General features: G+C 42.0%; 1 protein-coding gene across 1 annotated transcript; it reads left to right on the top strand.

Annotated features, from left to right (window-relative positions):
- The first annotated feature begins 16997 nt into the window (after positions 1-16997).
- On the top strand, positions 16998-19445 carry NEUROG1 (neurogenin 1). Its single transcript, XM_084832413.1, has 2 exons — positions 16998-17252; positions 17750-19445. Exon 2 carries the CDS (start codon positions 17751-17753, stop codon positions 18432-18434), a length of 684 nt encoding a protein of 227 aa, XP_084688539.1. The 5' UTR covers positions 16998-17252; position 17750; the 3' UTR covers positions 18435-19445.
- Positions 19446-27607: the final 8162 nt, after the last annotated feature.

Genomic DNA, 27607 nt, shown 5'->3' with positions numbered 1-27607 from the left:
ACTTGAAAGCATATTTGCTTCAGTTCCTCAGACTCCCTTCCTGAAAATGTCAGTTCAGGCAGGTATCTGTTCTGCAACCTCTGCAGGCAAAACAGATGCAGAGAATCCATTCAGCTTCTCTGCAATCTCCTTATCTTCCTTTATTATCTTCAAGTAATTGCCTTGTCATCCAACAATCAAACCACCTCCCTAGCCATTTCCCTTCTTCTGATGTATTTAAAGCATTTTTAATGATTGGTCTTAGTGTTATTAGCGATATGCTGCTCAAAATCCTTTTTTTGCATCCCTTATTTCATCCTTGCATTTCTTTTGTGCAACTTTGTGTTCCTTTCTGTTCTCCTTGTTTGGGCAAGACTTCTGTTTTCTAAAGGAAGTCTGCTTTTCTTGAATAGCTTCCTTGACACTGCTCATTAACCATGCTGGTGACCTCTTGGAGGTCCCCTTCTCTGTCAGCCCAGTGGCTTTCTATGTTGGCAATGGAGGAGGGGGAGCCCCCTCCAAGGTGGCCAGCATAGAAATCAAACAGGCTGAAAACCTCCCCTCCATGCTAAGCAGTAGAAGAGAGGGCTGGAGTACAAGTCAGTGAGTTCCAACCAAGGCTTGGAAGGCTGTGTCTGCCTTAATTGGACTTGCATTTTAATATTTGAACAGGAGTGTTTGCCTAGTCAAACACCCCTCACTGAATGCTCCTGACAACCCCGCATGTCAGGATTCCCACTTAAGCATCATCAAAACAGATGAAACACAGCACTAAAAAAGGCAGCAAAAGAGGGCACAGCTTTGCATGAAATTTGCATGTGTTACTTTATATGTATAGATGCCCATTTTGAAATAGTTACTACAATTTAAATAGGAAAAAAATACATCTCACCCTAGTAGGAAAGACTGGTGACCTATGTGCCTGCTCACTTTGCTCTCTGGGTGCTAAATCTTGATGGGCAACTTTAAGCCCCCTGCTCTCCTTACTTATACTTCTTTATTTTTAAACAGAGGACATCTTCAACTAGAGGACTCTCTTCTGTAAAATAGGATTCATGGCCACCTAATCCCAGTAAACTGATGCCTGAACAGCTATATAAGGAATTGGCTATCACAGCTGTTGTAAAAGCACCGACTTTCTGGTTTCTGCCCCCACTCTGCTGCTGTGAACACACTTTGCTCCCCCCTCAACCCATCTCCTACCAAGATGAAGGAGAGCCCTCCCAGGATCGCAAGCTACAACGAAACACAATTGAAGCACTGAAGTAAAGCACTCATTATGATTCCAAGCAATGGGCCTATTTTGCCTCCCTTGATTCCTCTCCCCTCCTCCCCCCACCGCCCTTAAAAACAAGAGAAAAAGAGAGAAAAAATAAGAAAATCTCTTGCGGCTGCAGTACTTATACAATGCCAAAGGAAGGGATTATGCCAGGGATTAACATTTTAAACTCTCCTACCAGAGTTTCTGAGTCAAAGATCTGTGGGACAGTAATCGTATTACTGTCTTCCTTGGCATTATTGCTTTACCAGATTCAAACCTGAATTTTATCAGCCAGCAGAAGAAAGTTCTGTTGTTTTTTGCTGAACTTCAGGAGAAAGCACAGCGTTATTTTTTTATTAGTGCAATCTATTTCCTCGTGGTTTTCTTTTCTTTAAGCCAAGCTGGGAGACGACTTAAACGGTCCCTTTTCTTGTCTCCAGCCTCCACCTAATTCCTAGCAATTTATCCCATATTAAAACTTCTTTAACCAAGAATGAACAAGAATCAAGCACCTGCTATGCAAATGACAGCAAATCCATCCCCACTGAGGGAATGGAGGGGGTGGGGGAGGGAGAGGAGGCAGGATGAGGGTTGCACAGTAGCAAGCAAGCAATGTGTATTCATCCTGCTGCAAGGTCTTCTGGCTAGGAGGCTGTTCATATGTAAACAGGTCTGGAGCTGACAGATTGCTAAACGTTTCCCAAGAAAATTCTGATATGAACCAGGAATAAAGCTCTGCCTTGAAGCAGGAGGTTCCCACTTCACTCCGCCTTCGATGTCAGCGCGGCACTGTCATTCATGCCATATGGAATGTTTCTTCTTTTTCTTCTCCTTCCTCCTCCACCTTCTCATTTTAAATTTGAACTGAACCAATCACCCCTGAAAGTAAGCTATTTTTAAAAAAATACAAATCACCTAACTATGATGTGCTTATCACCCTTACCATTTGGGAAATGAACTTCAATACAGTACTACACTTCCTTTCCTTTCCATGGCCTTTTGCTTCCCTTATTTAAATGCCCTTTTTTGACCCTATTTTATAGTGGTTCCCTTCCTCTCTAGTTTTTCCTTGTCACCTTCCCTTATTTCATAGTATGCCATCCACCTCCTCTCTTTCTATAGCATCCTTCCCCAACCTGGTGCCCTCCAGATGGATTGGAGCACAACTCCCATCACCCCCACCAGCATACTGGCTGAGGATGATGGGAGTTGTAGTTCAACACATCTGGAGGGCACTGTGTTGAGGTATAGGGCACTATGTTGTATAGGGCACTATGGAAAAAATGAAAACACAAATGAATATTCAGATTTGGGTTTTTTCCCTAAAGCTCTATTGATATTCTAATCGTGATAGAAGTATATTGGCAAAGTATCAGTAAATGTCTAGCAACTTTACCACCCTTGTATTCTCTGTCTTTTCTTTCCTCCACTCCAATTTCCCTGTCTTCCCCCCTCCCCCTCCCTTGGATAACATGGATTAGTTTTGTTGAAACTTTAAAAAAAATAGGTTTTTTTCCCCCCTCTCTCACGTGGGCTTGTATTGAACTGCAATCCTATCTCGTGGAGGTCTAATCCTATCAGAGGATCTCCTCAGAGAATCCTCTTGACTGGTCTCTTTCATCCCCAGGCAGAAATGCCAGACACAAGGACTCTTCAATACACGATGCTTCGGGTTTTTCTCCCCATGATTATACTCCTGGGTTGTTGTTGTTTTAAAAAATTGTGTTGTCACTTTAAAGGGGCTAATAAGGTTACATTGCACCTATTTCCAATGCAACATTACCATCAACATTAGAATCTCTTTGAAAATGGCCTCGTCCATCAACAGGGAGTGGGGTTTTTACACTGTCCTGTGTCGGGATCATTTATTTTCGACCGCTGAGAGCTTGACTGACATTTAAACTGTTACGCCAGCACAGATATTGTTTGGGTTGAAAATGTATTGTTTAGGCTGCTCATAAAAGAAATAAGTTAAATGCCCTGCTAACCCTCCCCCCACCCTCTCCTCCTCCTCCTCCTCCTCCTCTAACAGACACTCTGATAACCATAACATCCATGGAATAGGAATATTGTTAAAGGATGCAAAATCCATCCAATTATTAAGAGTTGGTGTGGAGTCTTCTGTCTTCTGTTTCTTAAAAACAAAAACAAAACATCAAGGAAGAGAGACTTTTAAAACTCTCCGAGTCCATAATATACACCAAGGCCACCAATAATTGATGGATGTTATAATTCTTTATTGTGCCCCCCACTCCTCATCAATAGTCTGGGAAAAATGGAAGGGGAAAAAAAATGTCAGAAAGTTATGGTAAAAACTTAAGATGCGACAGAAGTAGCTTTCTTTGCTCATGCTGTGAGTGTTTGAATAAGAAGAATGCCTGGGCACTGTAACACGCTAAAAGAATGAAGAAGACAAAGGATTTCAAGAAAAAGGTTTGGACAGAATACAAGGCAAGTGAAACTGAAAGGAAGCAAAGGGGGAAAAACCCATTTACAATAGAACAATGTGTGTACTAATCGCTTTGATATATTATACAAGCCCAAAGACCCAAAACATTGTGTAATTATTTATAAATGACTTCTCCACTCCTGTGTATAATACTGGAGAAAGAATAAAACTGCAGGCTACTCTCTAAACTATTTCTAAATAGACCTGCCTCAAAAGGATGCAGAAGTGTTTGAAACAAAATAATTAATGGTTGATTTTATGGTTGTCTCATTAAAACATTTTAATTGCTGCAAGCAAAAGACATTGTGTTCATAGGCAACCATAATTCAGTTAAGTTCTGCAAATGGGTATAAAATAAAAAGACGGAAATATAGAATGGTTGCATCTCTTCCTGGTTTAATGCCCTTGTGAGTGCAAAATGCAAGTGCTTAAATTGGGATTCTTATGCAAATTTGGCATGCACACAAAATATTTTATGAACAGCTTTGCTTACCTCTTTGCTTGAATATATCATCCCAAATACGAAATATGGTTTAGAGAAGAAAAGGCTGACTGCTTTCATCCACACTCTCGCTTTTGTAAATTTCAGATATACTGAGGTGCAATATTTGATCTGAAAGTGAATGTTCTGTTCTTTAAAATGACTGTGAACTGGGATTTGCATTTTCTTAGCTTGAAATTTTATCTGATATTTTATTTCCATAATGTCTGAATCTGGAAAATAAGGATGTGGGCCTGATTACCACCACAACATAGGGTGGTGCCTCTCTGTGTTCCAGTTCGACGCCATTCTGTAATATCTGGATAGCGCAATCACATGGAACATAGAAACACAGGAAGCTGCCTTATACCAAGTCAGCCATGGATCCATCTAGGCCAGTATTGTCGACACTGACTGGCAGCAGCTCTCCAGGGTTTCAGGCAGGAGCTTTTCCTGACCTACCTAGAGATGCCAGGAATCGAACCTGGGACCTTCTGCATGCAAAGCAGGTGCTCTACCTACAGCCCCTTTCCATGTTCCTGGAGGTAGGCAATGTTTGCATGGAGAGAAATGTTGTTGTTTGACCTACTGCTATAGCTCCTCTGTTTAGAAATGCAACTGGAGTGGAGTGGGAACAGACTATAGGGAAGCAGCTCCAGTGCTGATGTGGCAGCCTATGAATTAGGCCTGATTATTCACGCAGCCAGATGGTCAGCTTTTGAAATCAATTGCTCATTTGTGTGTAGTAGTTGTTTAACGTGTGGATGTTCCAGTTTGACCAATACACTGCAGGTCATTTGGGGGAGATTTGTGGAGACACCATGGACAACAAGCCTGTTACTCAGCAGATGCAGGTGGGGAGGGGTGGACCCAACTAGGACAGCGTCCAGTGTGTGCAGTTTGGATTTCAAGCAGCCGCCTCTCTGGGTGAATTAGGCCAAGTGACACTTTGGATAAGGCAAAGTGGTTCAACTGCTTCTAACAATCTTTAGCTACCAAAATGATCCTACTAGTTAATAATGTGTCAGCAGAAAAAACAGCCTCTATTTCTTTTTGTAGTCTGACAACTATTGAACTGCGAAGCGATTCTGATGTGTCTTTTGGAGAAAGCCCCTTATGCCTCTTGTTCACTTTGACTCTTCAGAAGCAACAATTCGCCATAGACATGGACGACAGTATAGTTATCCAACAATTTCAAGGAACAGCCCCTTAAAGCACATTCAATAAATAAATAAAGCATAGTATCAATAAATATAGAGAAAGGACAAAGCTCTGGTTATGGAATAATCTCTTTAGCAACAGATCAAACAGGGAATCTTTTTACAAACATCTGTTTAACAGCATCTTATATTCATTTGTTTCCATTCTCTCTCTCTCTTCCTTCATCCCCTCACACTCAGAACTAAAACCAGAAACTCTTTTGCACAAATTCTGTAGTCACCATTTGCACATCTGTCTCTGTAAAGATTATTACTAGACATTTATTTTTAACTTCACACTCCAACAAACAGATTTTCAAGCCACCTTATCAGCATAGGATGATTTAAGCCTATGTAAATTGCACAAAAAATGATGATGCACTGACTCACAGAAGTCCTACAGGTTTATAACTTCTTTTGGATTTCAGAACATCAGTATGATCAATTAGATTTAAGAAAGAGGGTGTTTAGAGTGGGTTACTCTTTCACTGTTCTTGATATACCAGTTATTAATAGATATGTAAAGTGAAACAGCAGCTCCTATTAACATTTGCTATTTTTTATTTACTGATATCATAATTCTGTACATATTTACTTTGGAATAAGCTCCATTGAACGAATTTACTTCCTTATAAACATGCATAGGATTGGGATGTAACTGCATAAAAATACTGTTTTGATTCCCTGTCCCCACACACACAGACTTTAAATTTACTCTGGTTGGCTCAGTAGTGAGCCAGTTTAGATCAGGAAGTTATCTTTTCCTTGAACATTTTGTATATTTTTTTTCCTCTGACAGATGAGAAATGGGCCGTATTTGGCAATGAGAAATTTTGTGCCAATCTATTCCAGTTATCTTTTTCCATTGCCTTAGCAGAAAGAGCTAATAATATTTTTTAAATGAATACAAAAAACATATTAAGAAGGCTTTACTTTGGGGAGGCTCAATGGACTTTGTAACTTTGCTTAGTTACAAGTGATGATGGCCTTATGTAGGTAGAAAAGGATTCCCCCCAAAACAGTTTGGCTAGTGGCAATCTTGGGATTTTTCTCATTTCCCCCCCCCCTTTTCCCCCTGAATGTACGGAAGACCTATTTGCTTCTGAAGTTGTTTGTAATTTATTTCATTTCTTGTTCTTTCTTAGCAGTATTGGATTGTACCATACTATAATGCCTATGATCTGTTAGGGGCAACTGAGGAGCAAAGCTTGTCTCAGTGTGAAGGCTGAGACAGATGTATACAGCTAGATGAATCCCAATCAAGAACTATATGGTTTGAGATGGGCTGTCTATCAGATGTCAGCTTTATTGGAGAGATGAGCCTAGAGATCAAGGATAAAAGGAGGAAAAGTGGTACATTTTAAGGTCCTTAGGAAAGTACAGAAGAAGGAGGAGGAGGAGGAGGAGGAGGAGGAGAAGAAGAAGAAGAAGAAGAAGACCCACACAGAAAACAGTAAAAATTAAAACAGAATCATAGAGTTGGAGATACCCTCAAAGGTCATCTAGCCCAACCTCCTACTGATGCAGGTAATCCACTGCTACAGCATCCCTGATGGGTGGCCATCCAGCCTCTGCTTAAAAAATCCTAACAAAGAAGAGTCCACCACCTTCTAAGGCAGTCTGATCCACTATTGAACAGCTTGTACTGTCAGGATGTTCTTCCCAATGTTTAGTCTAAAAAAATTTATTGTAATTTGAACCCACTGGTTTGGGAGGAGAGAGGAAAGAGAGCCAGATTGGGACCTTAGAGAGCTCCATCATGTATGAGATAGCTGTTCAGGTATTTGAAATGGTTATCATATAACCCCTTAATCACCTCTTTTCCAGGTTTAACATATCCAAACATGCTCCATTGGTCCCTCAGCAACATACATTAACAGAAACGGGGAAGAAGACATCACCCCAGTCACGGTGATGAGAATGTAAGAGAAGGTGGATCCATATCCTGCTCCTGCTACAGCCTAGTCAAGACACACACAAATATTTGCTGGTGGAGAGGGGTGACCTGGAAGAACTAACATCTTGTCTAGCATCTGCTTGTATCTTCCATGGGAATATATTTGTTGTTGTTCAGTCGTTCAGTTGTGTCCGACTGTTCGTGACTCCATGGACCATAGCACGCCAGGCCTTCCTGTCCTGCGCTCTCTCCCGGAGTGTGCTCAAGTTCATATTCATTGCATCGGTGATACTATCTAGCCATCTCATCCTCTGCCGTCCCCTTCTCCTTTTGCCTTCAGTCTTTCCCAGCATCAGGGTCTTTTCCAGAGAGTTATCTCTTCGCATTAGGTGGCCAAAATAGTTGAGCTTCAGCTTCAGTATCTGTCCTTCCAATGAGCAGTCAGGGTTGATTTCCTTTAGGATTGACTGATTTGACCTCCTTGCAGTCCAGGGGACTCGTAAGAGTCTTCTCCAGCACCACAGTTCGAAAGCATCAATTCTTCGGTGCTCAGCCTTCCTTATAGTCCAGCTCTCACAGCCATACGTTACTACTGGGAAAACCATAGCTTTGATTAGACAGACCTTTGTCGGCAAGGTGATGTCTCTGCTTCTTACTATGCTGTCTAGGTTTGCCATAGCTTTCCTCCCAAGGAGCAAGCGTCTTTTAATTTCATGGCTACAGTCACCATCTGCGGTGATCTTGGAGCCCAAGAAAGTAAAATCTGTCACTGCTTCCATTTCTTCCCCTTCTATATGCCAGGAAGTGATGGGGCCAGATGCCATGATCTTTGTTTTTTTAATGTTGAGTTTCAAACCAGCTTTTGCACTCTCCTCTTTCACCCTCAACAAAAGGCTCTTTAGATCCTCTTCGCTTTCTGCCATTAGGGTGGTATCGTCTGCATATCAGAGGTTGTTGATAATTCTCCCAGCAATCTTAATTCCGACCTGTGATTCATCCAACCCGGCGTTTCTCATGAGGTACTCTGCATATAAGTTAAATAAGCAGGGTGACAATATGCAGCCTTGTCATACTCCTTTCCCAATTTGGAACCACTCGGTTGTTCCATGTCTGTTTCTTACTGTTGCTTCTTGACCCTCGTACAGGTTTCTCAGGAGACAGGTAAGGTGGTCTGGTACTCCCATCACTTTAAGAATTTGCCACAGTTTGTTGTGATCCACACAATCAAAGGCTTTAGTGTAGTCAATGAAGCAGAAATAGACGTTTTTCTGGAATTCTCTTACTTTCTCCATGATCCAGCGAAAGTTGGCGATTTGATCTCTAGTTCCTCTGCCTCTTCGAAACCCCGCTTGTACTTCCGGTAGTTCTCAGTCCGCATACTGCTGAAGCCTAGCTTGTAGGATTTTGAGCATCACCTTGCTGGCATGTGAAATGAGCGCAATTGTGCAGTAGTTTGAACACTCTTTGGCGTTGCCCTTCTTTGGAATTGGAATGTAAACTGACCTTTTCCAGTCTTGCGGCCATTGTTGAGTGTTCCAAATTTATATTCCAAATGGGAATATATATGACTATCCAAAAACAATGACTACACCAGCAGTATGTATGTATAATGCCTTGCTTGCAGTTACAAGCTCACTGAATGGCTTGGCAGCATGTGAGTGTGTTCACCATACGTTCCTCCTATCCTTATAACAGTTGTTCTACCAACTGGCATATCTTGCCATTGGGCAGTATTGGCAAACTTCCCAGGAGGGAACAGAACCCTTGGAGCATAAGCAGAGCAAACAGTGAAGGAATAGGTCAGAGCTGATGCTTGATCACAGCCATCACTGTAACAGCGGTTACAGATCTGAGGACCACTTCATATATAATGGTATCCATAGTCAATTTGCCAAAAATTGCATCCTCACAGTAGCAGTCTATACAGCTGATGTCAAGTTGTTCCATGACTCCATCACATCAAGACTTTCTGTGCCTGGACAAGTAGCCACCAGGATGTTTCACGCTGGAACAATTTTAAGCAGCCTCCTCCTTAGGGTGGTCATGTTTGAGGTTGCAATCCTAATCATACTTACTGGGAAGGAAGCCACATTAAGTTCAAGGAATACTTACTTGTAATCCACCCAGAGAACATCAGTTTTTGGGTGGAGTAGAAATGGAATGAATGAATGAATGAATGAATGAATAAATAAAACCACAGGAGGACCAAACTAGATGTGATGTTTGAGTTCACATGGCTGGTTTTTTTAAAAAAACCAACTGGCTAGCACAGGGGGCAGAGAGCCAATTGGGACCATGGGGAGTGGGGGCTTTAGTCCTGACCAGAATTGCCCCTGCCTACTATTTGCAATGGGAGAAACAACACAATTTACTATTGCCACTAATGGCAGATTTCCTTCCATTGAGAATAGCAGGCATGGGGAAGGCAGCAATTTTGATTGGGATCATGGATGGGGCAATCTGTTACCAATCTTGCTCTCCCCCCACCACCTGTGCTATTTGTTAAATATAATCAGCCACACAAAGCCAAACCAAATGACAAACATCACCTCTGAATTGGCCCTGAGTAGATTTGCTTAGTATGCCACTGTGAATCTGCCTTTGGCTACGACAGAAGAATCCTGCAGTCAGATGTCTGGCATGGGAACCATGACAGGCTGTCAAAACTTGGGAGACCAGAGCTTACGGGGAACATAGAAGGGGTGGCAGCAAGCCAAGGGGTAGCAGGCCTAAGTGATAATAAAATAGATGATTTATATTAAAGAAAGATTGTTAGGGCCTGATAAGCCACAGGATAAGGCCGAATGAGCCTGAAAAGCCTTCTAAGTATTGGGAGCTCTAGAATCGGGGGCTCGGAGTGCTACTTTCACATTTTGCCTATGGTACACTTCTGTCTCTAAACAGCTGATAACCTTGTCTTAATATTCATTATTTTATAAATCAAACTTTGCAAAGCATGCATCATAGAAACAAACTAATATAAAGAGTAGGCACAACATTTGAGATTACTCAGTTTTAAACATGAAAATGAATTACTTTGGAGAAGGATTCCAAATTCATGATGTTATTAAGATCACATTTTAAAATATACTTGAGACCTACAAGCATAATTATTTGGAAACCCTGGTAAAGAAGCCCTAATTCATTTTCTATGACTGCAATCCTGAATGCACTTACTACGGAGTAATCCTTGTTTAACATCACGGGAATGTTAAACAAGGATTACTTGTTTAACATCATGGGCTCAGTCCTGGGCCCAGTGCTCTTCAACATTTTTATTAATGATTTGGAGGAGGAGGTGCAGGGAATGCTGATCATATTTGCAGATGACACAGAATTGGGGCGGGATAGCTAATACTTTGGAAGACAGAAACAAAATTCAAAGTGATCTTGATAGACTGGAGCGCTGGGCAAAAAACAACAGAATGACATTTAATAGGGATAAATGCCAAGTTCTGCACCTAGGAAAAAGAAACCAAATGCACAGTTACAAGATGGGGGATACGTGGCTCAACCACACTACAAGCAAGAAGGATCTTGGAATTGTTGTCAATCACAATGTGAATATGAGCCAACAATGTGATGTGGCTGCAAAAAAGGCAAATGCTCTTTTGGGCTGCATTAATAGAAGCATAGCTTCCAAATCCTGGGAAGTACTAGTTCCCCTCTACTCAGCACTGGTTAGGCCTCATCTGGAGTACTGTGTCCAGTTCTGGGCACCACACTTTAAGAAGGATGCAGACAAACTGGAGAGGGTTCAGAGGAGGGCAACAAAGATGATCAGGGGACTGGAAACAAAGCCCTATGAAGAGAGACGGAAAGAACTGGGCATGTTTAGCCTTGAGAAGAGAAGACCGAGGGGAGATATGATAGCACTCTTCAAGTACTTGAAAGGTTGTCACAGAGAAGAAGGCCAGCATCTCTTCTTGATCATCCCAGAGTGCAGGACACGGAATAACGGGCTCAAGTTACAGGAAGCCAGATTCCGGCTGAACATCAGGAAAAACTTCCTGACTATAAGAGCAATACAACAATGGAACCAATTACCTGGGGAGGTGGTGGGCTCTCCCACACTGGAGGCCTTCAAGACGAGGCTGGACAGCCATTTGTCAGGGAAGCTCTGACTTGGATTCCTGCATTGAGCAGGGGGTTGGACTCGATGGCCTTGTAGGCCCCTTCCAACCCTACTATTCTATGATTCTATGAATTACTTCTGGGTAAACATGCATATCATTGCTGCTGCATAAGAACTCATTCTGAGACTGATCGTGGGGAGAAGCTTCTTGTCTGATTTACTTAGGCCATTAGACCAGTCATGGGAGAAGCTGCTACAGTCTCGTTAAGTTCTAAAATGATAGCCATTGATTCAAAGTTCCAAGAAATCAATGGAGAAACTCTTATTTCTGTTACATCTTCAAATTTAATAGCAGGAATAACAGGAGGGGAAAGGAGAACATAAAATCTCAACCATGCACAAGAACAATTGTATTTGTTCAACACGTTTTGAAGAATGCTTCTTCGAGTGCACTTAAGTATATAACTGTGTTCTCCAGTGTGGTCTGTAACCAAATAAAACAGAACTTATTGCACATTTGCTTTAAACTGTCTTTTTTCCAAGACAACCAAACAGTGTTGTAACGATTGCAACTTCCAAAGTTTGGTAAGCAGCTTCTCTACTGAATGGATCGCTAGGAAAATATCCGGGCATCAGAACTGAAAACAACAACTAGGAGCAAATTTACAGAGTTTCAAAAATATTTGTAAGTAGAAACAGTTGAAAATATTTCTTTCATTTAAAAAAAAAGTATAGAGAACAGGGCAATCAAGGCCAATATTATATCTCCTAGTAAATACCCATCGCTGGTAGAAGTACAATATGTGTTTATCTTATGATGGAAATGGTTATTTCCAAATGTTTTTAATGGAGCAGAGGGCTCTGGACACATGCTAGCAACTCTGTTAAGATATTCTCCAGTCAAACGCCCGTTCTTGATCTTTGAGAAGTCAATGAGACGTTTGCAATTGACTTCCATCGAAAGCAGGCCCCAAAAGTGTAAGTGGTATTATCTTTGCTGGCTGAACAATTTATTCACAAAATTAGTAGACTGCCTGCTATTGAATGAAGCTGAATTATTCATTGGGAATAAATTATCCAAGAAATTTAGCACTTCTTTCTGTTTGCTAATGAATCAGACTTTATTCTTTCAGTACATTGGCTATTCATAAGTATTCACTGAATAGATTCAGCAAACTAATTTCAGCCTATGGGTGGTTTGCAAAATTCTTCTCTATTTATGGTGTGTTGTCACTGATCAATAAAGCACATGGCTTTTTTTTCCAGTCTGACCCCTGACTGGATGAAGACAAAAATCTATTTAAACAAATGACAAAAATGTAGACTATAGGTAGGAACTAATGAAAAGAATATGTTTCCTGGGTCCATTTTGAGGCAAATGATCAATTGTGTGAAAATCTGTGAAAAGTCTTAGCGTGGTAAGCATTTTACTGGCAAATTGTTCATTTGAAATGCAGTCAACAAGTGAGAGTTCCCGTATTTAAGAACAGCATATACTTAGTGTGGTCAAGTGGAGATACATTTGTAACTGGGAGGCCTGGAACTTGCATCATTGTGTGACCTTGAGAGTTCCTCATCCGAAATGGGAATCATTGTCTGCCTCACAGGAGTGTTGTAAAGGGAAAACATAAGAAAGACTGTAAAGCTCTTTACAAATTAAAATCCTATAAAAATCATAAGTGGCAATAGAAAGGAAACAATAGTGCCACATTTCCACGAATATTCAATCAGATTTAATCTGCATGCTCTTCTGATCTTTTCCCTAGATTGACATGGTTGGTCCTATTATTAGGACAGTGTTGAGGTACCATTTATGGCAGCAAATTGCCAGTTATATTTGGGCATGATGCAATCAAAGTTAAGTACATTTTAATTCCATTGATTTCAATTGCTTCAATTCCATTGCTTCAATTGCAATCCTATATATAAGCCTTCCCCAATATGATGCCCTCCAGATGTTTAGGATTACAGTTCCCGTCAGCCCCAGCTATCATGGCCAGCAGTCAGTTGAGATGGGAATTGTAATCCAAACCATCTGGAGAGCACCACAGTGGGGAAGACTGCTATACACACACTTAGTTAAGACCAAGTCCCAATGAACCAAGTAACCTCCCAAGTAGCCATGGACAGGACAGGACTGCACTGAATATCTGTCTCACTGAAACAATTAGCTGCATCCAATGGTGTCCTTTCATTCATGGAAATCTCTTTAATCCAGTGGAGGCTTCCATGAATGGAAAGGGTGGGTAGGGCAAAATTTGCTGATTCCCCCTTCCTTCTGAAGCCCCACCCTCAAATTTGCTCCAGAAGGTTTGGGGGACTGCAGGAGAAAGGAGGAATACGTTAAAAAAAAATAGCTTCCTTCTCATGAAAAAAATAGCCCCCACTCATGATAGCACCTCCTATGACCAAAAAAATAGCATTGGCTACAACCCGATGGGCTGGTTTGCACAACATGACAGCACACCATGGGTTATTTAATCCACAGTGGGGCTGCAGTGTGTACAGAGCTGCCATTTTGCATAGCCAACCCCCTCTCAAGGGTTAGCACAACACAACAACCCCCAAGTTGGGGTTGGATATGCAACCTGGCAGCCATAGACACTGCAGCTCATCCAAACCAGGTCAAAGAGACTTAAAAATACATCATAGGAGGCACTATTTGGTCATCACCAGCAGCCATTTCAGTTGGCTGTACAGAGGGCGGTGAAAAGGGAAGTAGGGATGTTCCACTAGCCCTGCTGAATTTTTTCATCTTTTCTCAACCCCTTTTCCTTGTGTGTCGTGTCTTTTTAGATTATAAGCCTGAAGGTAGGGACTGTCTTGCTTTACTGATTGCATGTAAGCTACTCTTGGGAGACTTTTTGGCTGAGGACTGGGGTAAAAATACTTTACATAAATAAATAATACCTTTCCGCCTCAGGCATCAAATTGTCTTGAGCCATCTCTGAAACCAGGAGTACTGTTTAAAATGCCTGATTGTTAGTTATGGCTTCGGTCCACTGAATAGGAGGAACATTACATTTTGATATTAATCAAGGGCACAATCAAACTAGGGGACAGTAGGAGGGGGGACTTGATCTAGGTGTTGCTTCTTCAATTATATGTTCTCATATCTATTCCCTTTTCTAAGAGCGTCTCACGCATAACACTTATTTTGCTCGTTAATGAGTGACAGTAAGTGGAAGAGAACATTTTAATATACATTCTAGCCAGTGGTTACATTACAGAAGTGGGAAATGCAAAAAAAAAAGTACAAAAAACACAGTCTAATGCTTTCAGGAAAATGTCCTAAAATACACACCTAATTATGTAACTTTGCACTATTACATGCATAAGTTGTGTATATACTTATAATGATAAAAAATGGTAAATTATAAGTATATGCAGTGAATTCCTGTACCAATACAAGGAGCAGATGCTGCAATACTAGCTGGTCAGTGTGCTCTGTATCAAATTACTAGCAGTGTCTGGCTAACATAAGCAGTTGTCCACTGACAGCACAATGCTGTACCCATCTACTCTGAAGTAAGTCCCACTGAGTTCAATGTGGCTTACTTCCAGATAAGTGGGTATAGGATTGCAGCCTTAGCCATCCAATATACTAATAACAGTGAACTCATTCTCCAAGTACTAACCCTTATGTAACCCAAACATCCACATTCACATGCAGGCTTGGGGAAAACCCCTAGGTTTGCAGAAATTTTTTTAAAAAACCCTTCCAGGAAAAATCTCCTAAGAAGGGAAAAAACCCAAAAGCCCAATGAGGGCTGAGAATGGAGGGGAACAAATTAAAAATGGAGTGGGGGATGGAACAGAGTATTCAGAAGAGGTCATGGCTGGCTGAAAGCCTGAACTGCACTGCACACTGCAAAATTTTGTTGTGGGTCTCACTTGTGGATTGTTTGTGCATTGTGCAATGCACAATGTTTATGCAATGTAATCATGTCTAAGGTTGCACCCAGTGCACACTTACTTGGGAGTAAGTTCTGCTGAATTCTGTGGGATTTACTTCTGAGTAGACACATATAGGATTAGGCTGCACAACAGCAATCCTATGCCAAGCCATTTGGGGATAAATCCCATTCAACATAGTGGGTTTTACTATTAGAATTAGGCTGCATGGCTGCAATACAATGCACATTTTCTAGGGAGGAGTCCAACTGAACACAAGAACGTATTTCAAAATATACATAGGAATGGCCTGCTGCATGCCACCTCGCCTAACACATTGCTCAGTGGGTAGGTTTTCCATCTTCATAACTTTAGAAGCATCTTCCTTGATGTCCTGCAGCATTTCAGTTACACTGTTCCACAACTCAGAAGGATGAAACAGAACATGCAAAATGGTTATGCATGGTTATACATCCCATAAGATGTATAACCATATGGTCACTAACATTTATTTAATGCAGTAGAAAGAGGTAAGAATTGCTTTGCCTGTTTTTCTGCCTCTCCAAATAAATTTGGAGTGGGGTAATTTGGAAGGTGAGCAATTGATTTGCAATAACATTTTTAAGGACACAGAAAAACAATAATCTATATCAAAAATTATATCAACCTTAAAAGTTGGAGTTTTACAATCTTCGCAATCCCAACCCAAGTATCTTTCACTGGCTACCTCAAAATTACAAATCACTGTAATTTTGGAAACCATGTTGGAAAAACTAACCCTAAAGATTTAAGTTTTAGGTGAACATCCAGATTTTAAGTTAACAAAAATGGTGGAAAAAAGTGTCAGGAATTCCAAAACAGGATAAATGCAGTCTTTTTGCTCCCCCCCCCTACATAACTCATTACAATAAAATAAAATCTGAAGTGGGGGGGGGATGGTCTCAATTTAACCAAAATGTTCACTGTATCAAAATAATTCCCCCCCTGCCTGAATAAAAACACGGGAACAGCTTCAAATCCCCAAGAGTTTCCCTTGTCACTTTTGAAAGCAGTTCACAGGAAACCCACGTGAAACTTGGGGTAAAGCCCTGTCGAATGTCTGAATCGCCGAGAATAAAATCCTATGCAGTCTGTCTCAGGCAGCAGGTTGACCAGGGCAGCCTTAACCTGATGGATGCTTTAATAATAATAAATAATAATAATTCCCCAGACTTTTAAAAGGAGCGATTATTGCGTCCTTCTGGCTAGCTACGGTGATACTATTTATCTCCTGCCCCGTTTCGTCTGGCCACCCTGCGCTTTATTCAGGAAGGCGCAGCAAAGGGCCCTCTGAAAGGACAACCCCACCGAAGAATTGGGGCCGGGGGGGGGGGGGAGTGAACACAACAACCCTGCGGTCCACATTCATTCCCGCTTAGCGCTGGGCTGAATGGCCTGGAACATTCTGTTCCAGGCAGGAGGGAGCCGCTCGGACTCGCTTCCAAAGGCTCCTTTGGGGACTTGTGCGCCCCTGGCCCGAAGGCTAATCACTTTGTTCCTCCTTCCCCCCGCCCTTCCCTTTTAATAGACTAATGAAGCTCAAACAAGTAGGCTTAGCCTAGTGATAGCTCACGTGGCTCCCAGGCCGTCCTCGCTCGCCATTGGGCGTCGGTAATTATAGGCACACTCCCGGGAGAAAACGGAATCCTCGGCGCATAAATTATGCAAATACAGGAAAGTGCAGCACGGGGCAGACCTGATGCCTTGATTCATTCATTCCGCCGGGGGGGGGGGGGGATCTATTGTTTTACAGGGTATATAAGACGTCTGAGGCCAGTCGTGTGCCAAACTCACTGCTCGCACGACTTGATAGCGGCGGAGATCACTTCATAGACAAGAGCTGTCGCGTGTGTGTCGTCCCCCCTCCCCCCGCCGCCTGGACCTTCGAGGACGACGCAACTTTTCCGTCGTCTTGAAGTTACACTTGGAAACTCGGCGGTGCGTGCATGTGTGGAGCGCTGCCCTGACCGCGCTTCGCGTGAGTATGACGGGACGAAAATAATACAGCCGCGGATCTGGGCAGCTTTGCTTTGTAAGTTAGATCTCCCGGATCCAAGAGGGAGGGGAGCGGTTGGCTTGAGTTGCCAAATGATCGACGTGAACGTCAGAACGATGCTACCCTGAGTCAGGACGATCATGATTTCTTTCCATTTAATTTCTGGGCTTCCTTCATTTTTAATCAACTTTACTACTGTGTTTGAGTTTCTCTCTTGAGAGAGAACTGCCCTGACCCAGAACTATGATGATTTCCTCCAGTTTTATTTAATGTCTGGGCATTATTTTTAATCAACTTTCCTATGTTTGGGTTCATTTAGGGCAGTGGCCGCTATTTTAACTTGATTTCTTAAATGATTTCATCACTTCCCCCCCTTTTCATCCTCTTTCCCTCCCCCCTGCCCCCCCATTCCTGGCTCTTTTATCCTTCACCATAAATTATAATCTCTAACGGCGCCCCTTTTCCCCCTCTCTTCACAGGATGTCCTCTGCCCTGGAGACGAGCTACTCCGACCTCGACAACAGCAGTGATGTGTCCTTTTGCCTCACAGATGATGAGGGGGGCCGGCAGATCTCTTCCTTGGCCTCCCCTAAACCTGTCATCTCCCCAGAGCACAGCCCTGGGGGGAAGTGCGAGGAAGAGAAAGAACGGAAGAGGCGAAGGGGCCGCACCAAGGTCAAGAACGAGGCTGTCCTTCACACCATCAAAAAGACAAGGCGGGTCAAGGCAAATGATCGGGAAAGGAACCGCATGCATAACCTCAACGCAGCCCTGGATGAGCTCCGGAGTGTCCTGCCCACCTTTCCTGATGACACAAAGCTGACCAAGATCGAGACCCTGCGCTTTGCCCACAACTACATCTGGGCCCTCTCTGAAACACTAAGACTGGCGGATCAGTGCCTCCAGAAACCTCCCAAAGAAATGGTGCTGCTGCCCAGCTACTTGAGCTCCACAGACCCACCCAGCCCGGGCAGTGATGCAGGCTCCTGGATCTCCACTGCCTCTCCAGCCACCTCATCCCACTCATCTGCCTGCACATCCAACCCCAGCAGCCCAGCAACCTCAGAAGACTATTGCTATGGCCGCACAGAGGGCCTCTTCTCTTTCCACAGCCTCCCGAAAGACTTGTTGCAGAATACTTCCTGCTTTGTGCAGTACCATTAGATGAAGGCAGTTGGTGCAAGTGGGAGGGGGTTCCTCGCTGAAGCAAAAGACCCCAAATGATCATTACCCGGGAGCTTGTTCTGGTTGGTGTTTAGGTACCCACAAAAAGGCTGGTTGGGGAGCTTTTCAAATCAAAGCTGCTAAGATTCAAATTATATTCAGTCCCAAAAGTCCAGTGATGTAAGAAATGTTCATGAACACATCCAGGGAGGAAAACCATGAGAAAGCAGTGTTTAGACTGGCCTTTTAGTATAAGCACTTGAACAAACTTCTTTTGGCTGTCATGGCAGCAGGATCCAGCCCACAATATGGTTTTATTTTGCCCCTTTTGCTTTCTAAGGATTTTCTTCCTCTCCACCCCCCTTCACCTTCAGCCACCTTTTTTTTTTTTTTGCAGTTTTCTGAACTTCACATATCCCACTTTGTTTCTTTCCTTTCTACTGACCTGAGAGCTCCTGGGCATCAAAATGATTTAGAAAAGGGAAGAAAAGGGACAGATTTGCTGCTGCAGACAAGGTGAAAAGTCAATTTTACAATTTGTAGAACTCTAATGAAGAAAAATGAGCATGAAAATTTGGTTTGAACGCCCTGACAATACAATGAAAGGCTTGGGGGAGGGCTGATTCGGCTGGGTGCACAGGGCCTCCTGCTAGGGACTTAGCACATGAAATTCTCAACGGACTCTAATGGTTCTGGATGGAGCTTTGCTTCTCCCTGGAACAGCTTTGAACCCTGACACGATTAGTCCCTAAAGAGGGCACACAAGGAACTAGGTTCATGCATTATGGATCTTGACCTCTGCTTCTGTCTTGTTTTCGAGTAGGACTAGACATGGGACATTCACTGACTGGGACTGGGTCTGATGCTAGTTTAATTTATTCAGCAACTTTCACATGAAAATTGTATTTTTGTACATAAAGAGCTTTATTCTTATGTCCATATTATCTTAAAATGAAATGCTGTACTTTTTTAAAAGAATGCTTGTTGTAAATAAATATTTTTAACATTTGTAACTTGGATGCATTTGGATTAATCCCCCCCCCCCCCGGGGTGTGTGTGTGTAAATTTCATGAAATGAACTTCTATTTTGAGGAGAAGGAGGTCATGATACATTTCATTAGTAAACAGGACAAATTGTACTGTGGCACAAACATCTGAAATTATAAAGCAGTTACCCATGAAGCAATCAACATACATATACAGCATAGAATTCTCCTACTTCACCTAAACTTGAATACAAGTATAAGCTATTAATTCTCACAATAAAGCAAATTAAAATTGGTGGCCATGGTTTAACTCTCAGTAAGAGACTACCTGTGGGGATACACATACTAAAAAAAAAAAAAAGAGGTCTCTGGAGTAATGAAACATCAGCTGGCAACTGATTTTCAAAGAAAAGGGGATTAAAAGGATCAATAAAAAGTGACAATTATGTAGAAAGTGGGAAGTGACAGGTGGATGCCCAAAGCATGGAGTTTTGAAAGCTTTATATTTCCACCCTTTCTGAAGGGGCGTAGAAGCTGTCTTAGAGATGCTTTTTTTTTTTTACTTAAAACCTTTAAAAAGATTAGCTCAAGTTTACACAATTAATATCCAGTCAACACATTTAAGCATGCAAAACTTCCCAAATGCTTTTTCCAATTCACATTATAGTGTCAGACTTGCATGCTTCCTGTTCTTTCATTTTCAGTTTTGAGGCTCTTGATGACAAAGGTGTTAATACAGTTTTCTTTAGTATACAAACCAGTGTCATTTAATGGTGTGCATTGTTTCATTTGTATTGTGCTTTTCCACCAAGGAGCTCAAGGTAGCATACATGGGGAGCTAGCCCATTTTATGGGACTGTTCAGCTTAGAGAAAAGGTGAGTGAAGGAGGACATGACCAAGGTGTACAAAATTATATATGGTATGGAGAAAGTAGATCAGGATACATTTTTCACCCTCTTATAAGAGTAGGACTGAGGGTCATCCCATAAAGCTGATTGGTGGGAGTTTCATACTTCATACAGAGCATAGTTAAACTATGGAATTCATGTCAACAAGAGGTAGTAATGGCCACCATTTGGAAGGCTTAAAGGGGATTAGACAATTTCATGGAGGAAAATGCTATCAATGCCTACTAGTCCCGATGGCTTATGTTCCCTCCATTATCAGAGATAGTATGCCTATGTACACGAGTTGCTGGGGAACATGGCTGGGAGGCTGCTGTTGCACTCATGTCCTGCTTGTGGGTTTCCCATGGGCAGCTTGTTGGCCACTGTGTGAACAGAATACTGGACTAGATGGATCCTTGGACTGATCCAGCATGGTTCTTTTTATGTTTTCACAATGGCCCTCTGGAATAGGCCAGGCTGAGAGTCACTTTGGCTGGCCCACAGTCATGTTTGAGCTGGGATTTGAATCCAGGCCTCCCTGGCGCAAGTCTTCACACTCACTTTAATACTCCACACTAACTTTTGTTTCATTACAGGTATGGTGTGGCTACAACTAAAAATCCACTTCTATGCAGTGGGGACACTGTGCCACAGCCATATTTTTCATTTATTTCTATTACATCTATATTCCACCTTTCCTCCAAAGACCTCAAGATGGCCTACATGGTTCTTTCCATTTTATCCTCACAACAACCCTGTGAGGGAGGTTAGGAGGAGAAATAGTGACTGGCCAAGGTCACTCAGTGTTTGTAAGCAGCAACCACATAGGACAAATCACACTGGAAATTTAAAAACACATTTGTCTTTACCTCTTAGCCCTCATCTCCAAGTGAAACAAACCCTAAGTACATGTAACTCCATTTTGTCCACATTAATCCTTTGTTATCCTTGCCTCTCCCTTTAGTCCCTTTCCCTTTTCTCCCTCTGTTGCCTTCCCTTCTTTCAAAACTTAAGATTGAAGGACCCTCGGGGCAGAAATGTGTCCCCCCTCCCACCGCTTATATTACTTTATAAAATACCATGTACATTTGTCAAATAAGAATTAATTCCCAACTCCAGAGCTATACCATCTTTGGAGCCAGCAGCACCAATGTAGTAACTTACCACAAAATCACCCCATTCCCCACCCCACAAGTTTGCCATGGGACATGTGGCTGCATTGCAGTGCTCCCTTGAGGTGTGGGGGTGGCAAAGATTTTTCATGGACTCACGGATTCATGCTACAGGGACACATCTCTGCTGGTATTTATTACTAGAGCTGTGAACAAATGGCCTCTCGAAATTCTCTATTTGTGGGCAGAGAAATGGGGGGGACAATTTCACCGAATTTCTCCAGGAGGAGAAATTCTCCAACAATTTCTCACAGGTAGGGTTCACCACCAGCAAGGGCTGTAGCAGAGCTTCTTTCTTTTTTCCCAAGGGTTTTTTCTTTTTGCATAGCTAGTACAAGGGGCAACAACATCAACTGTATTGGCAGCCTGGCCCTCAGTTTGTAACCTTCACAATACCCTGTACCTCACAGTATTCCAGGCATTGTGGGGAGGTGGGGCGAGGCAGAATTTGTAGAAAATTTTGCAAAGTGGCATCTTATTTCTAGAGGGGTAAGACAAGAAAAATCTCAGGACTTTTCTGAGAAAAATGTCTGCGAAGAAATTTTGGCTCAGCTCTAGTTGCCATTCTTTGGGGTTCAGCACCTTCCCCAGGGTCTTCCAAACATTAAATTTCTGAGGGGTGATTGTGGATACGTCTTATCTCTAATGCAGGTGCTAATAAGACCACTCTTTCCCTGCAAGGCCTGTAGAGGGTATGAGCGGGGGAGCAGTGTTACATCCAGTTCTGGAAACGAGGTGGAGCTAGTGCTGTGCCAAAATCTGACCTCCAATTTCCTGAAGGTTTTCTTCCCCCATGAAAGAGGCCTGTTTTCCTGCCTCATTGTCAGGGCATTTTATAGTCTATTTTGAATTTCCTGTGGTGGTGTTTTTGACTTTGCCTGATCACTGTGAGGTGGCTGAGGGTGCTGTGGGTGTTTTCCTTCCCGTTACACATCTCTCCATTGCTCTGCAGTCCCCCAAACCGCCTGCACTTCCTGATCTGAAAAAGCCCTATGGCAGGAATTACCTCATGACACCTTATCCTGGGTGGGAAGTGCAGGAAGCCAAGAGGCTCCAGGCTGTCCAAGCAATTATTGTATAACAAACGACAACATACTTGCACCCACTCCTCAGCCGCTTTTTAAGTAAGGTAAGTACAAGAACCATGAACCAAACCCATGAGAATTTCTACTGAAAATTCTTCTTTGAATTTCTTTTCAAAAGCAATTTATTTTCTATCAAACTGAATGAGAACGGGAAAAAAAATATGTGGGAAAAATTTTCAGCACAGCGCTATTGATTACTTCTTTAAAGGTGACTAAGAAAAATAAACCTGTCAAAAGAACATGTTTCATCAGAACTACAACGTTTCGTGTGGATGTGGAGTGCTGACTGCATCAAGGCAACCTTATAGTCCAGCGTTAAGAGAGGTATTATTCTGGCACTGCAGGCCAATTCATCAGTGCAAGATAGTCATGATACCAAAGGAACCAAACTGGGCTAAAAACAACTACACCAGTTTAACTGGTCTATGGGTCAAGCTGAAAGGAAGATGGGGGAAGACTAGGATGTAAAGGACTAAGAGGCTGATCCCAATCTGATGCATTTTTACTTGGAAGTAAATGGTATTAAGTTGAATAGTATTTACTGCATAGGAGTGAGGCGTTATATTCTAAGACTATTGTTCAAAGCACACTTATTAGAAAGGAAGTCCTCTTGGAATTTTGCCCTGGAAATCTATTAATTTTTCACTGGATAGAACTTCTTGGATGTATATCTTTTACTGATGTAACGTTGTTCAAGTAGATAGGAGTGCTCTAAGTAAGTGGATTGATAACTGCTGTCAGTAGGATTTCATAAATGCCATTTGCATTAGCTATGAAATACTAGACATGAAGATATTGTACCATGTGCAAAAGCTTTATTACAGAAAAGAAAAACAAGAAGTTGTTTTCTTCATCCATATATGCATTTTGGTAGTGCTAACTTTACTAAGTGGATCCAAGGAAAACGGCAACATTGTGCAACTTTGACCAACCTGCTCAGCACACTAGCATGGAAAAGTTTTGTTCAGCAGAGAAATTGTTCGCACACTGGGTAGAAGCCCTGTTGCTTTGTCTTTGTATATGTGTCACGTCATGTGTGAAAAGATTGTCAGGTTGTGATCCGAAGCAGAACAAACAAAGAAAATAAAGTCTGGCCTTAGGGCAAAGGTATAAAGATGGATTAACCCCTATTTTGAAACCTGGAGAAATAAACTTATGGACTTGAAAATTATCTTCGCTTTACCTCTTCCATGTTTTCGCCATTTGAATTGTTCTACTCTCTTCACTTTAATAGCTGGCATAGGGTGTGCAAGGCAGGATTTGCAGTTCCCATTATGCAAGAGGGCTCTTGGAAGCGAGTCAGCTCGGCCTTTTGCTTTAGAGCTTATTCCCTTTCTATAGTGGAGGGTAAATCCTCTATTTGTGACTCCAGCAAGGGGTCTCTCCAGTCCTGCTGTAGGTGCACGTGTCTGGGATAGAACACTGGTTTTCTTTTCCCTTAAGTCCACGGGAGACGCACCAGGAAACCAGTTCCAAAGCCCTCCTCACATCCTGCTCCGAAGAGAGCACACAGGGTGATTGCTTTCTGAGCTGGCAGCTGGCTAGACCATTGCTGAATATAACGGAGTGATCAAGTGGATGATTACTATGGCACAGGAGGAAGTATGACGAGATAGTAATGCCTAGGAGTGTTGTATTAAAATATAGGGCTCTGGCTCAATATGGTTCAAATGAGGACATGAACCTGTAACATAAAGAATGTAGCATAATCAACCACTTTCCCATCTCTCACATATACCATAGGATGTTATCCATACAATTTATAGGATGTGCAACCACAGCATCAAAAAGCTACCTTTAGGCTCTCAGCTAGAGAGAGAGCTTGACAAATAATAAGTCAGCTCTCCCTACCGTCAGGTCTCCATTTCACTAAGATCATAATTTTCAGAAAGCCCTGAGGGGCAGACTGGGGTAGCACCGCACTGAGGCTATAAAGTACATCACAAATTAAGAGAGGGAAAAACAGCTAACGAAGTTGTAACAAAGGAGGCATTGGCCATTGGGAGAAAGGGTGGCAAGTGGTGATGGGTTATTAAAAGGCCTTTGAGTGGGACATCTTTTGTGGACAATTTCAGTTCAATCATTTGTTGATAGATGTTATAAACAACCAATATGCAATAAATTTCTGCAATGTTTGAATTATGGTTGATGCACCATTTAGATATATGTTTGGCCTATTTTTCATTCAACTGATTAACTGGCTTTCAAAATCTGCGTGGTATCTGGATTTTATAGTCAAAGAAGCAATAGTTATTGTACTGATTTATTTGTTAAGATATCACTTTGGATAGTGCAGACATATAGAACATATGCATACACATGGTATACATATTAATACATATGCTAGTATGTGTTCTAAGTTTTTCCTCTCTCTCTCTACAGAAACACACACTTTCTGTGTGTGTTTGTCTTAAAAGCATCACCATGCCTTAATTAGCGTGTGTATTTTGGGGAAAGATAGTACATATACACACACACACACAGACACACACACACACACTTTAAGGATGTGATGTTAGATATAAGACAGCCTTTCCCGACCTGGTATCTTCCAGATGTTTTGGACTACAACTCCCAGCATTCCTGATCATTGACAGTGCTGGCTGGGGCTGATAGAGTGGAAGTCCAAAACATCTGGAGGGCAATGGTATAAGAGCTACTAATATTAAACCTGAGGCAGCTCCAAGTCTTGAGGTATGCAGTCATTGGAGGTTTTCATGCCCCTGAAATTTAGGATGTTTCGTGTAAAATACTTTTCAGGGTTGAAACTTAGGCCAAGTCATTGGAAATGAAAGATCATGTAAAATCCCAGGTGGTCCAAGACACACATTTTCAGTTGCAGAGAATAAATGAGACATTAAGAACAGTCAAGATGATCCAGAAGCTTCAAAAGGTGCAGAACACTGGTGCATATATCCTCACAGTTGTTGGGAGACAGGCACATATTCACCCTGTTTTGTGCCAGCTATATTGGTTGTCAATTTGCTTCTGGGCCCAATTCAAGGTGCTGGTTGTAATTAAAGCCTTGCATGGCTCAGGACTCATGAAGACCATGGGTTGGATCCAGGATCTGCCTTCCATGAAAGGTAGGGCTCCACTCGTAAAGGTCCTTCCAACCAATTTATGGGGATCACCCTCCCCCACACACCACAGCTCACCTCATTCAACAAGGTCTCCTGACTCCATGTAGCATTTTCAGGGGGCTGGAGGGACAGTCATGGGAAGGAGGGTTTGGGGAAGTCCACTTCCACCAACGCAGTTGATCCAGCCCCATCTCTTCTCATACAAACCTGCTTGCTAACCAAGATCTCTTTAGCAGGTCCAACAAGTTACAACAGGTCGCAAACAGCTTACAACAGATGCATCAAGTTGCAACAGATCCAAACAGCTAGGAACTGGGGTTTCTTAGCAATAGCCCCAAAATTGTGGAACCTCCTCCGGAAGAGGTTAAGAGTACTACCTCTTTGCTGACATTTTGAAGAGAGTGCCAAGACTTCCTTCTTCCACAAGACTTCTCTTCCGTGTGGTTGTTTTTACATCTCTACTGGTGTTTGGATGACACCGCATTTTTTTTGCTTTTTATCTTTGTTATAGTTTTTGTACAAACCGCCTTGAACAACTGAAAAGGTAATATATAAGCATGTGAATAAACCAACAAGTAAATAAAACTTGAGATAAAATTATGTTCTACTAATGATAGCTGTATGGTATTAGTTATCCAGGTTAAAATAGCATCTTTACTCTTGACGTTTAATAGCCACCAATCTGAACAGGAAAAGGACAGTTGACAACAGTATCCTATACATGTCAATTTAGGAGTAGGACCCACCGAGTTCAATAGCCCTTACTCTCAGGGAAATGGGAGTAACAAAATTGCATCCTCAATCACTGATATATATTTTTTGGTGGAAATCGACATTTTCACCGGTAGTTGAACTTAGTCTTTATTTGGATTTACAGGATGCTACTGCACTGCACCATTTTAATAGTTCACATCCTGCATTGATCCTTTATAAGAGAACATCTGTGACATCTCCAAGCCTAAAACTAGATCCCATTATTATACACCACATTCAATACTTCCTATCGCTTGCAGGTTCCCTGCTGCCAACTGGGATATTACTTGCAAAACTAAACCATCTTTATTGCTGGTATTAAACCTTGAACAATGCTTGAATTTCAACAATTAACAAGAACATCTCTATTAGGGATCTCCTTGAATGGTAATCTGCTGCAGATTTGATTTACTGTCGACTTTCTCGGAAAGTTTGCCTCTGTACCTGTGAGCGCATGAAAGGCAATACTATAATTATAGATCTCAGTCACTCTGATGACCCATTAAGACTGATTTGTATAGTGGGTAGAGATTATAAAGGCAGAAGCAGGTGAGAATTAAATGTTCCTCATGAAGCCCTCTCATTGGTAGTCTGAGAAACCCAAAAGAAATCATTTGGAGGATTAAAGCACCTGAAGATGACAACTTAGAGATATATTTTGATATGGTAAGCAGTATATAAATTGATTAAATAATAAAGAAACACTTTGCTGAAGACAGAGGTAGCCTGAGAAGTACATAAAGTAGTATAGTCCAATTTTAGTATGTTACTCAAACTTATCTATGAACCAAATGTGTTCATGTGTTCTTGTATCGTATGCCTGTTATTGGATGTATGTGCTTATATTGTTTTATATAACCCTGGTGAGGGTTAATAGGGTGTTAGGGAGGGAGGGAGGGAAGTGTGTGTGTGTGTGTGTGTGTGTGTGTGAGAGAGAGAGAGAGAGAGAGACAGACAGACAGACAGAGCATGGAGACTGAGTTATAAAAGGCTAGAGCAGATAGTTGGTTAAATAGGAATTGTAGAAGCAACATCTAGTTAGTGGGGTTTGTGTGTAGGATTTAGAAGGTGTAGTGTAGGCATGGTAAGGCCAAGAACTGAGTGCTTGTTTATATAACATTTCTTTTTAATAAACTTCTGTTTGTTTTTAAGCTATAAAATTCCACATCTTGTTCATCTTTCTGCACTTCCAAAAGTGATATTTCC

The sequence above is a fragment of the Heloderma suspectum genome, chromosome 2 (assembly GCF_057233095.1).
Source record: "Heloderma suspectum isolate Gila_16-S chromosome 2, 16-S_ref, whole genome shotgun sequence".
NCBI classification, from domain to species: domain Eukaryota; kingdom Metazoa; phylum Chordata; class Lepidosauria; order Squamata; family Helodermatidae; genus Heloderma; species Heloderma suspectum.
The sequence above is the reverse complement of the archived record's forward strand: the minus strand, read 5'-3'. Positions and strand labels throughout refer to the sequence as shown.

What these genes read in the sequence shown, in the direction of transcription:
- NEUROG1 (XM_084832413.1), top strand. Translation starts at nt 17,751, where the DNA reads ATGTCCTCTGCCCTGGAGACGAGCTACTCCGACCTCGACAACAGCAGT.